The sequence below is a fragment of the Equus przewalskii genome, chromosome 15 (assembly GCF_037783145.1).
Source record: "Equus przewalskii isolate Varuska chromosome 15, EquPr2, whole genome shotgun sequence".
NCBI lineage: Eukaryota > Metazoa > Chordata > Mammalia > Perissodactyla > Equidae > Equus > Equus przewalskii.
The window spans coordinates 46,669,105-46,681,525 of record NC_091845.1 but is presented as its reverse complement, the minus strand read 5'-3'; the positions used below and the strand labels follow the sequence as shown (position 1 = coordinate 46,681,525).

The window sequence follows — 12,421 nt, the reverse complement described above, 5'->3', positions numbered from 1 at the left end:
TAGCTCTGACTGAGAAAGTAAAATCTACATGGCTACTTATCAGGTAGGAAAAACATAAAAAAAGCTGTAAAGTTAACAGGAAACAATATTTCTGCCAATGTCATGCAACATCTGAAAAGTGTCTTAATAACCCTACTCTTGAGTCACCACTGCTTTACTCATTGAGAAACTTTGTTCTCTAAAATCAAACTCTCAGAAACTTTGGTCTTTGAAATTTTATCAGTAAAAATGAAACATCTCACTCTTGCCTGGAAGATCTAAGTCACTTTAACATAGAAAAGCAGTTTCAATTTACAACCCAGGTGCAAAGCTTCAGAAAAGGGTTTTTGGACAACATTTTCATGGGTCCATTTTGCTGTCTAGGCCTGATGTTGACCCCTTTACACAGTCCTGCTTTGCTTTCAGCCTTTCTAAACAGTGTTTCATTTAAGCTCCATCTAAACAATGGAATTGTTTAAATTCCATTCCACAATCCTGTAACTGTATCTTTTCCTTCATTTGGTTAAATGCCCCATGGTGTTTCTGGTGTGCAGCGCCCCTTACTGCAATGAATCAATACACCTACTTTTGCTGGGCTACAGGTTTATTTCGGGTGATTTCAGGTTGACCGGGGTTGGACACTGTATTGCTCAGCTTCAGGTCTCCTAAAATGCAAATTTTTAAAACAGATGTAACAACGCATTTTTTTCACTCCTAAATATACATGCACCTGTCCACCATGCCAGGTAGGCATGCATAGAACTACTATGCCAATTTGTCATAACTGGGATTGGTTCACACATCTGAAAGTTTACAGGAACAAGAAAGGAAGTCAGATTTGGGGGTAGCTTTTGGTTCACGTCTTGAACAGGCTCAATTTTCTTTCTCTTTGGGGCCCCAGACATTTTGTCTGATAAACTAATGCCACCATCCCTCATGAGTGAGAAAAAAACGAGACACATCTACTCAGCTGCAGCTGACAGGAATACTGGGGTCCAGCTGGTTACAAGTGGACGGTTCTGGCCACGGTGACACGCGCAGGTACTCTACAAACACTGCAGGGAAGTGGGCGTGCTGCTGCTCTTCCCCACGTCCTCCAGCTGGGACCCGGGACCTGTGCAACCCCTCTGCTCGGCGCCTCGGGGCAGGAACCCGAAGCGGAGAGTACACCTTGCCCCTCACATCTGTCTCTTGCCACAGCAAGAGCAGTGAGGCGCGGTTCAGGGGCACACAACCTCCAAGGCAGCTCGCACGAAGGACCAGCGGAATCCCTTAAACGTGAGCGCCTCTGGCCGCCAGCTTTGTTGCAAGGGCGCACCTAGGCTCGACCTCCCTCTCGGCGATTGGACGAGCAGCTACGGCGTAGGTCTGCAGGGGGAGGCCCGAATAGACCACCGAGCGGCACCAAGACGCCATGTTGAATCCTGGCATCACCCACGAGTTGCCCTTCCTGCCGGTGATTGGACGAGCCAGTTGGTTCTCCCGGAAGGGGCGTAGCCCGCCAACCGGAGCTCTGCATGTGCTGGTCTGGTTATCTGGTTTCTGAGGTCTGTAGTTGCTAATGATTGTCTTGTTCATTCCTGGACTCCTGCGACCTCACGAGGTAGACAAGGCTTTCTTAGAGCTTCGAAGAAACCTGAAAACTGCCTGGGGCTGCTCGGGAGGGGATCTTGAGATGCTTCTTCAAGGACACGCTGTCGTTCTCTAGGAAGAAAAAGTTGGGAGCACATTCTAGGAAGAGGGGGCCCAGCTGCAGGAAAAGTCGCCAGAATTGTAGCTATAGCGGGATTAGGGATGAGGGACACAGAATGCCCAGAGAGGAAAACCTAGCAAGGTGTTGGGGTAAGCTTGTGGAGGGCCTTGAATGCCAGGCTAGGGAGTTTGGGCTTTATCCTATAGACTAGGGAATAAAAATGAACATTAGGAGGATTTCAGACAGAGATGACATAATCAGATAATTAACTTTAGAAAAATAATTCTGTTCCTGTGTGGAGTATCCAAAAATGTTTCCCAAAGTGTGTTCAGTGAACCAGTAGGGGAGCTTGTTTTTAAATGCAGGTTCTGGACTCTCTCCACACCTGCATATCATATTCTCTGCTTGTAGACCTAGGAAACTCCATTAAAAAACATTTAAGTTAACATATAATTGGGGAAAAGAAATGCACAAATCATAAGGGTAGAGCTCTGAATTTTCACAAGCTGAACACACTCATGTAACAAATATCCAGATGAAGAAACACCACCAGCAGTTCAGAAGCCCCTCTTCCCCTCCAGCCACTGCTGCCTGCGACAAGGGTAAACACAATCATTACTTCTAACAACCATAGATTAGTTTGCCTGATTTGAACTTTATATAAATGAAGTCACAGCATAAACTCTTTGTGTCTGATTTATTTCAGCTATGTATAAATTCATCCAAATTGTTCTGTGTAGTTGCTGTTGACTCCACTGCTACAGACTTCCACAGTTTATCCATTCTCTTGTTTATGGGCCTTGGATAGTTTCCAGTTTGGGGCTACTACCACAAAAGTGTTGTTATGAATGTTTTTATTCATGTCTTTTGCTTTGTAAATTATAAAGCAAGATACCAAGGCCTAAAGACTAATTCATTCACACCCACTTATTGAGCCCCTTATCAGGCATTATGCTAAGAAAAGAAGATGGCCAAGGTCCTGCCCTCATGGAACTTATTCCATTTGGCACAAAACTAGAACTTAAGTGAAAAGAAAAGTAAGTCAAACAATTGCAATTGTGGTAATAGCTCTGAGGGACAAAAGGCTGAGCTAGAAAAGCAGGAAGGGAAATGACCTATTTCTTTTATGTGGTAGTCCGGCTAAGTCTCTCAGAAGAGCTACTAGAAAAAAATACAAGAGATGGGTTGGCACTGCCATGAGATAAGTACAAACAGAGGGAAGAGCATTCCTCAGGGGAGACACCAGGTGCAAAAGTCACAGAGCAGGAGACAGCTTAGCCTGTTCAAGACCAGTGTGGCTGAAGCACAATGAAGGGGAACGGGGCTAGCATAAGGTGTGTTCGGATACAGGAGCATATGATGCAGGGCCTTGTAGCCCTGAGTAAGGAGTTTAGATTTTATTCTAAATACTGTAGAAAGCCACTGAAGTGTTTTAAACAGGAAGTGATGTGATCTGATTTATTTTTTAAAAAGATCCCTCTGACTGATGAGCAGAGAACAGGATTAAAGGGAGCAACAGAGAAAGCAGGTCACTTAGAAGGCTGTTTGAACAGCCCTGGGAAGATATGCTGGGCACAGAGCTTAAAGAAAAGGACTGAATACATCTGGGAATTGTCAGCACAATGATCACTACCATAATCAAGTGATGAAAGGCAACAAAGAGATATCCTGCATGTGTTCTGATGTGGTGGATCAAGGGCACCACACTTCTACCAAAAATGCATAATCTCAATCTAATCATGAGGAAAACTACAATAAATCCATATTGACAGACATTCTACAAAATAACTAGGCTGTATTTAAAAAACGTCAGCACTATGAAAGACAAGGAAAAGCGAAAGAACCACTACGAAGTTTTTAAAAACTAGACATGATAACTAAATGCAACTTGTAATCCTCCATTAGATCATGGGCCAGGAAAAAAATTTTTTTCATTTGCTTTGAAGGACATAAGTGGGACAACTGATAATATTTGAATAAGGACTGCAAATTAAATAATAGTCTATATACCGTTATTAATTTCCTGATTTTGATCTTTGTTCTGAATACGTAAGATAATGTCCTTGTTTTTAGGAAATAACACATTTAAATATGTAGAGATAAAGGAAAGTGTCTGCAATTTCCTCTCAAATGGTTCCTAAAATAACCGATAGAACGATAAAGTAAACATAAAATGTTAATGTTTGGGGAATCTAAGGAAGAGTTTATGGGAATTATTTGTAGTAGTTTTGTAACTTTTCTCTAAATCTGAATTACTTTAAAATGAAAGGTTAAAAAAATTACTAGGGTCACTTAGGGAGAGGGAAAAAACAATACTAAGCCACGAGCAACAACATTTAGACAAAAACAGAGAACTGACTAATAGAAGGAAAGATGCAAGAATGTCAAAAAACTAAGTCAAATGGAATGCGGACAGAATTACATTGGACGTCATAGCTTCTGTGCTCTTCTTCACCCTAAAATTCTAAGAGATGACCTTTCTGCACGTCACCCGCAAGATCACCGAAACCAATCCCTCGACTCACGTCCGGGAAAAAACACGCCAACTGTGGCCGGCTCCGCCATGTTTTCCCAGTGCGCATGCGTGTGCGTTCGCACGCACGCACGCACGCACGCTCCAATCCAAACCAATCGGTGCACACGTCGGCGTCTCCCCCGCCACAGGGCGGGGCGGCCTTCTACACATGCGTACGGCTGGGCGGGCCCTGTCTCTTCTCGCCGAACGCCGCCAACATGGTGAGTATTGCCGTTCTGGGCTCCAATTCTCACCGCCGTGCAGCTCTGCCGCTGCCTCTGCAGGGAAGCGGAGGCGCGGAACGGTGCCCAGCGGCTCTTAGGTAGCCCGTGGTGAGGGTCCCGGGGCTGGCGGAGCACGGAGTTTGGGGATTTCCCGGACGTGTGGCAGGCGAGCTCGTGGAGGGCCTGGCCGACCCGGCGCGCCTTGGGCCACGCGTGCGCAATGCCCCCGGCGGATCCCGACTGCTGGGGCGGCGGGTGACCTGGTGGGGCAGCCGAGGCCGAGCTGGGCTGGGGCTGGGGGGCTGGTGGGCTGGGGAGTTCAGGCCCCATAGGCCTGGAGGCCCGAGGGAACTCGGCTTTTGCCGCCGCCGGCTCTGCGGATTTTGTCCGTCCAGGTCGAGCCATGACACTTGGCCGTGTTCCCCCCCGACGTTCTTTTCCGCGGTACTTAGCCACGTTGTCTTTAAGCTGCAGAGCCTTATAAACTAGCGAGTATTTTTAGTCAGCGTCGCTCTTCTCCCCCCCAACCCCCCATTTTAGGTGTTCAGGCGCTTCGTGGAGGTTGGCCGGGTGGCCTACGTCTCCTTTGGACCTCATGCCGGGAAGCTGGTCGCGATTGTAGATGTTATTGATCAGAACAGGGTAAGTGTAAGGAAAAGTGTCACAAGTTTAGTTCACGTGGCAGTGAATGGTATGTAGTATACGTGGTAACGGTGCTTATTCCAATGGTCCTCTAAGGTAGGAGTGCTCTAGGTGGTAGCTTTAAGAGTATTTATCCATTTTGCTTACTGTTACGTATTGCACTGAGATCCTTGATCTTATGTATTCTAGGCTTTGGTTGATGGACCTTGCACTCAGGTAAGGAGACAGGCTATGCCTTTCAAATGCATGCAGCTCACTGACTTCATCCTCAAGTTCCCACACAGGTAATTATCCACCAGCCTTCATCCCTCCCCAGATTTGTTTATACCAGTAAAAGTTTGCTTAGTTGAATTAAAAAATGTTTTTGCTATTTCGTTTTTCCCCTGAAAATATAGTAGACAATGTTGAGGAGAGAAAGCAATTTAGAAGGGGGATTTACAGTGTAGATGTAGACAGGTATTATTTACTTTTTAAATGTCTCGTGATCTGGTAGTTCTCTGGCTTTCCCTTTATCCAGATTTGCCATCCTCTTTCTTGTTCCCCTTTCAGGATTTACACAGCAAAGACCTCCCTACGGAATTCTTTTTTCTTGGAAAATATTAGTTAGTTTTGCTTCCAAACAAAGATACTGATTTCTTTTCTAAAACTAGCTATCATTAGTTCAGCTTTTACTGTGTGTCAGTTAGTATTTAACATACATCATCTCAATATGGCAGCTGCTAAGCATGTTCTACCAGCTGCTTGAAAGGAATTGAGACAGTCAGTGGTGAGTCTTTCTTCGCACGTTGTAGATTATGGAAGTTAAAACACCGTGGTGTGTCGTTAGAGAGCTGCAGCGACGGTGCAATGGAACGTGTACTGTTACTTTATTTTTTAAGTATACTGAGTTTTGATACTTGAAATATTTGAAAGAAATTCAGAATGATTATAGTTGGATTTTATGATGATTGACCACAAATCTTTAAACATTTTATACAGAATAAAACAGTAGGCCTAAGGATTAACTTCACCTCATTCTCTATGAAAAGGAAATCATTTTGTACACATCCACTATCCTGGAGTGGTAGTATACATAAGAGGTGATTTTTAAATCCAGAAAATGGTCTGGTTTGCCTTTTTTATTAAAGTTGTGTGTTTGACATTATAAGGCATCCTGGCTTAGTGAACTCCATTCAAATAAGTAAATGGCAGTGGAGACAACTAGATCTGGAAGTATAAAAAAAGAGAAGGATAATTTTGGCATTGTTTTGCGTACACTTTTTAATTTGAGGTATAAATTGTGCTTTTCAGAGGACACAAACCTGTCCTTGGATTGGCGTGGCTTCAAAGCTAATTCCTTAATCTATGGTGTTGCTTCTTTTATAGTGCCCGCCAGAAGTATGTTCGACAAGCCTGGCAGAAGGCAGATATCAATACAAAATGGGCAGCCACAAGATGGGCCAAGAAGATTGAAGCCAGGGAAAGGGTAATGACTTAAGATCATTTGAATTCTGACCTTTTCTTTTCTGGAGGGTTGGTATGAGAGGGGTAATATCTTTGTGTGTTTTGTGTTTTTTTTTTTTTTTACAGAAAGCCAAGATGACAGATTTTGATCGTTATAAAGTCATGAAGGCAAAGAAAATGGTAAGTTTTGAAAAATTATTCAGGATTGTTGTATTCTAACCCTAAACTTGATTGGTAATTCTGCTTACCCAAGCTTGGTACGCCAAAATTGACTTCATAAAAGTCTTAGATTTAAGGGTTGTCTTTTATACGCATATATGCTATATATGCTGGCAACCTATGTAGATGTAGAGATAAGATTGACAAAATATGTGCATTCATATGTCATAATTATACATTTTTTGCATGCATGTATGATAAATATTTATATTGAAATTTTTCAGAGGAACAGAATAATCAAGCTTGAAGTTAGGAAGCTTCAGAAGGCAGCTCTCCTGAAAGCTTCTCCCAAAAAGGCACCTGCTGCTAAGGGTGCAGCTGCAACAGCTGCCGCAAAGGTTCCATCAAAAAAGACGACCACTGCGGGCAAGAAGGCTCCAGCCCAGAAGGCTCCAGCCCAGAAAGCTGCAGGCCAGAAGGCAGCGCCTCCGAAAGCTCAGAAGGGTCAGAAAGCTCCGGGTCAGAAAACTCCAGCCCAGAAAGCACCTGCTCCAAAGGCGTCTGGCAAGAAAGCATAAGGGGCTGTTATAGAAATAATAAAGATTCTTTTTGACGTGCTAGCAAATCTGTTTGATCTATGGATTAAAGTCTTGCTAGGGCTGGGATTGTGACACAGATTGATGGTAGAATTGTTGATGTCATCCTTAGAGAATCAGTTACTTTGTCCCACTCTGCCCAGACTTGGCCAGTATAAAGTCGTCACACACGGTCATACGTAACTGGTTAATGTTCTCATGGGAAATTCTGATAATTAGGACACCAGGTGATCTTTTTTTTCCTCGTACAGATATGTTCTTCATAAATATGTAAAATCCCAGCAGCTTTTGATGCTTGAAAATTTAGTAAATTTTATAAAAATACACTGTAGAAAAGCAAGATTAACTAAAATGCGTTATGGTCTGTTAGTTTCTAGTTAACCTATCATTTCTAACCAACAGCTGGCTTCTCAGCTTCACTGGGATAATGGGGCAAAACTCATTTTTGCTTGGTTGTATTAATAGGCTAGAGAAAGTTTAATAGCTTCTGTGATAGAGGGAATAGTGGCAATTTTGGATTCTATGTCCTAGCCTGAAGGGTAGGGAGTTGTCTAGAGAAACTGGAATCTTCAGCTATGACTTGGAAGAAAGAGGGTGTAAGAGGAAGGGTGGGAATGTAGAGCACTGGCTAGAGAGCACAGAACAAGGAGGGTGGGGGGCACTGTAGGAAGCCATTGAGTGGATTTTTGTTTGTTTTGAGGAAGGTTAGCCCTGAGCTAACTACTGCCAGTCCTCCTCTTTTTGCTGAGGAAGCCTGGCCCTGAGCTAACAGCCGTGCCCATCTTCCTCTACTTTATACGTGGGACGCCTACCACAGCGTGGCTTTTGCCAAGCGGTGCCATGTCTGCACCTGGGATCCAAACCAGCAAACCCCGGGCCGCCAAAGCGGAACGTGTGAACTTAACTGCTGCACCACCGGGCTGGCCCAAGTGGTTTTAAATGGAGTGATAACCTCAGATGTAGATCATTATGCTATTAGACTGAATTTTAAGGGGTCAGGACTGGGAAGGTCAGAAATGGTATGAAGCTTGATAGTATTCCTCACCTTGACAGTGGTCCAAACCAAGTAAGTAGTAGTGATGCCACAGTTTAGGGCTTGATCATGGATTGGGCTGGAAGGGAAAGTCAGGAAACCAAATGTGGTAAGGGTTTCTGGCTTTTACTACTGGCTCTGGCTGTGGAAGAAAACGAGATGAGTTTTAAGACATGATACAGACTGTCGGGGCAGATAGGCAAGGATGCTGACAACCTATATTCAGATCCTGGCTCTGCCACTTAGAAGCTGTTGTGATTTAGGCATGTCCCTTAATCCTCAAAGTCTGCTTTTCCTCTATGTAGTATGCTTCATGGAGTAGGGAAATCATGATTGTACAGCCCAGTGTTTGGCTCGTGGTGATAGCTGTCATGGTTATGACACGGAGAAGTCTCAAGGACAGATTGGGGATTTGTGGTATGTAAATGGTCATTCTAAGATTGCCCAGGATTAGAGAGGACAAGAATCAGCAAGAGATTTTGAAGGAGTGGTCAGAGGTAGGAAAGTAGGAGGGAGATAAGGAAGCCACAGAAAGAATGTTGGTTGAGATTGTCAAGGTGAGGGGGAGAGGGCAGTAAGTGAAGGAGAAGTGTTAGGTGGAGTTTGGAGGTTGTAATTTTGTAAAGTTGGAGTGACTAGCATGTTTGAATGCTTCTGGAAAAGCAGCTAATTGGAGGATAGGAGTTTGGTTCTTGAAGAAACAAGACAGAATGGAGCCTAGAGAAGAGGAACTGAATACCTTTACAGGACAGAGGGGCTTTGCATGAAGAGGAAAAGGAAGAAAAAGTTGGTTTAGATGCTAAATATGTAGGTTTACTGTCAGGAAATTGATATTGTCTCACTGTGATCTCTGAATTTCTTGAGTTAGAAAGCAAAGTCACACCGAGAAAGGGGGGAATGAGGAGATGTAGATTTGCAGAGAATGTAGGTTCGAAACTGCTTGTTGAGGAAAGGGGAGAGTGCTTCTGTCAGATTGCTGTTGACTTTGAAGGCCCTTTAGCTCCAGTCCATGACATGGGGCTCTGAAGAAGAGAATTTAAGGCTGAGAGGATGGGAAAGCTTCAGGGTGGAAGCAGCATTCAAGCTGCACCCAGAAAATAGTGCAATAACAGTGGAAATTGGGAATTCCAATCTAAGGGACCTGCAAGAAAGTGACTGAGGTGAGGCATAAGGCACCTGAAAGGGAGTAGGAAGGAGAAGAAGTAAGATGGGACCAGACAATAAAGATCTTGAGCTAGGGAGTAATCTTCAAGAAAATCTGTCTGGCAGCATAATCTGGATTGGGTTAGGGATGGAAGAAGAGATCAGGAAGTTATTAAAATATGCGGGCACATAATAGTCCACTCTGGTTATAGAAAACTGCGCACTTGTCCAGTTCTCATTAGAGAGGGGGATCGTGTAGGGGAAGAACACTGACTGCAGAGTCAGCCCCAGGTTTAAAGCCTGTCATTAAGCCTGAGCTCATTCTTGTACCCTAGATAAACCTCATCTTAAAAAACAGGGACCCGGATACCTGTCTTAGGCAAAATTGTGGCAAGGATCAAATGATGTAAACTTAGAACAAGGTCCATATTCCCGACGACTAACAGGTCTTCTCATACATTAGGTACTCAGTAATTTGAGTTGAATTGTGTTGAGCTAAATTGGCCTTAAAGGCAAAATTAGGAAATTGGGCAATTTGGTTTTCAGGAGCCTCTCAAACAGTGTCATGACCAGATTTGTATCTTGGATCATCCTGGCTGCAGTGTAGAAAGAAAGGATTGGAGGGGGCCAGGCTGGAGACCGGGAGAACAGTGAGGAGGCTGCTGCAGTAATGCAGGTGAGCGGAAATTCGGAGGAAGGAGTCAGCGATGACTCCCAGGTGAATGACTGACTCCGTTGGCTGGATGGAGAGTGGCGTGTTTTAACTGATATGGGGGAACTCTGGAAGAGGAACAGGAAGGTGGGGGAAGGATGAGACTAGCGTGGAACGTTTTGAGTTTTAGGCGCTTGTGGGTTAGCCAAGTAGAAATAAAACAGTGGACAGGTTGATACGCGGGTCTCTAGCTTAAAGCTATCTGCACAATGCCTGGCCAATTGGAAGCGCTATTGCCACGATGGTATCTGGACTGGAGAAAGATGTGGGAGTGTGTTATAGGAGAGTGGTAACGATACACAGGAATAGTAATGTTAGGAACAACAGAGCTAGCACTTATTTTGAATTATTTATGGTACAAAACCAGAAATTGTTTAAAGTGCTTTGCATGAATTGACTCAGTTAATCCACTGACTTTATGTTTGAAACTATTACCATTCTCAATTGGGAAATTGAGGCACAGAGTTTACGTAGCTTGCGCAAGACCATAGTACTGTGAATAAATGGTGGAACCAGGATTTGAACCCAGATAATCAGACCCTAGACTTTAAGATCTTAGATCACAGTCCAGAAAATCATCCATTAAGTGCAAGACAGGGGCTATAAATTTGTTAGCCGGTTAAGTTACCGCTAGTAAGCGTTAGGGCCAGAATTCAAAGCATCACAAGAAGTATAATGTGAATCTCCGTCCTTGAGGAACTGATCTTGAAGGGTGTTCAGCGATAGAGGAAATGACTGAGAAGAGCCGGTCCGGGAGCAATCGTTGAGGGTCTAGCATGTGCGGGAACCATGGAGAAGGGCCAGCCTCCCGGCTTCCTAGAGAGGCGCTAGGAGCGTGGGCTGCTCGCGCTTCCGCCTGGGCTACCTTTGGCAGTGTTGCCCGCGACCCCTATGAGCAGCCGGGAATTCGGCGATCCAACTCCCCGAGGGTGTCCTGGCCCGCCCCGTCCCGCAGCTCTGGCGTGTGGGCCTCGCGGGCGCCGCCCCAAGCCAGGGTCCAGGGCCCTGCCGGCAGAGGCACGATCGACCTTCCTGCCTGGAGAGCTGGCCTGACGTCCTCTGGCTCGCGGTACTCAGGGTGGGGGCCTGTGACGTTTGGGGTCTCCTGCTTCCCAGGGTGCAGCGTCCGCATCCCAGTGGGGTCTCCGGTCAGCATCTCCCACTGGGATGTTGAACGCCTTAACCTTTCCCCTCGGGGCCAGATCATGTTGTCCTACAACCTGTGGTTGGTCCAGGGGCCCCTGTTACCCTACTTTCTCTCCTGAAGCTCGTTTTGGGTCTTTGACGTGGTCACTGGAAGCATTCAGTGCAAACTACTTAGTAATGCATTTATAGTGGGCCAGGGATTTTCTTAAAAACCACGAATCCACAGCGGTTCTTGACTCCCACTTCACAGGTATTCTTTCTAGGAATTTCCAGCTTCACCAGGCAGATTTGTAGAATGTACAAAGGGAGCCGTTGCAGCACCACTTGAGAAGGTGCATTGAGAACATCCAGAGTGTCCTAAGGATATCTGTTTCCAATGAGAGTGGCCAAGAGACTGAGGGAGGAAGAGGTGGCAAGTATGGAAAACAAGACAGGGTCAGTCTCATTGTGGTTCTCTCTCCTCTTAGCTCTGCAGGTTCTTGCTTTTCCAAACAGAGAGGGCAGTGCATGAAGCCAGGGTCATCAGCCATGCACCAGACAGTGTGGTCCCAGGTGAGCTGAGCTTTCTTCCAGCTTTCCATATTCAGAACAGGTATGAAAGATCATTACAGGACCAGTAGCCTGACTTGGCCAGTCCCGTGCTTGCTTAGCCTCCATCAATAGAGTATGGCAGAGGAATATGTTAGGGGAGTTGATGAGGGAGAGTAGGTAAACTTGGGAGCATCAGGTTCGTTGGGAAAGAGGGAAGCACTAGGTAAGAAATTCTCCTAGAAAGTGAGAATGAATAGCCGTGCAAACTGAAAGTGTGGTCCACAGATGAGCAGCTTCAGTCTCACCGGGGCATTTGTTGGAAGGGCATAATCTCAGGCCCCACCCTGGATCTCTTGAATTAGAATTTACATTTATACAATATCTGGGGAATTAATGGTCAAGTTAAAAATTGAGGAGGCCTCAAATATTGTGAATCTGCATCACAATACACAGAAGAAGGCCACCTCCTGAGATTAAACAGGCACACCCACAGGAGGAGTTTGCCCTGCAGACCTGAGGTTAGGGTACAGTGGAGCCAAAACTGGGAACATTCAGAGGGTGTGGATTGATAAGGGAGGTGGATTCGTGGGGGAATGCTGAGTTTG

At 45.1% G+C, this 12,421-nt stretch overlaps 2 protein-coding genes and 1 long non-coding RNA gene across 6 annotated transcripts in view; 2 read left to right on the top strand and 1 right to left on the bottom strand.

The window, feature by feature from the left end:
* Window positions 1–565: 565 nt before the first annotated feature.
* Window positions 566–1,420, bottom strand: LOC139076173 (uncharacterized). The gene is made up of 2 exons (XR_011527492.1): window positions 1,298–1,420; window positions 566–644 (listed from the first exon to the last, which is right to left on the bottom strand). It is a non-coding gene; the product is annotated as an uncharacterized lncRNA (long non-coding RNA).
* A 55-nt stretch (window positions 1,421–1,475) lies between these two features.
* On the top strand, window positions 1,476–7,280 carry RPL14 (ribosomal protein L14). Its single transcript, XM_008522804.2, has 6 exons — window positions 1,476–4,408; window positions 4,952–5,053; window positions 5,243–5,337; window positions 6,419–6,518; window positions 6,623–6,676; window positions 6,940–7,280. The coding sequence occupies exons 1-6, from the start codon at window positions 4,253–4,255 to the stop codon at window positions 7,231–7,233; spliced, it is 801 nt and encodes a 266-aa protein (XP_008521026.2). The 5' UTR covers window positions 1,476–4,252; the 3' UTR covers window positions 7,234–7,280.
* A 3,688-nt stretch (window positions 7,281–10,968) lies between these two features.
* The window catches only part of ZNF619 (zinc finger protein 619), an 11,340-nt gene continuing 9,887 nt past the window's right edge, over window positions 10,969–12,421 (top strand). For 2 of the 4 annotated variants that reach the window (XM_008522818.2, XM_008522817.2), the window contains exons 1-2: window positions 10,975–11,208; window positions 11,753–11,837. In XM_008522818.2, coding sequence (XP_008521040.1) covers window positions 11,793–11,837 — 45 coding nt within the window. In that variant the 5' untranslated portion in view covers window positions 10,975–11,208; window positions 11,753–11,792. Of the gene's footprint in view, window positions 11,209–11,752; window positions 11,838–12,421 lie in introns of all 4 variants that reach the window. The other 2 variants (XM_008522819.2, XM_070575805.1) reach the window with 2 other exon arrangements.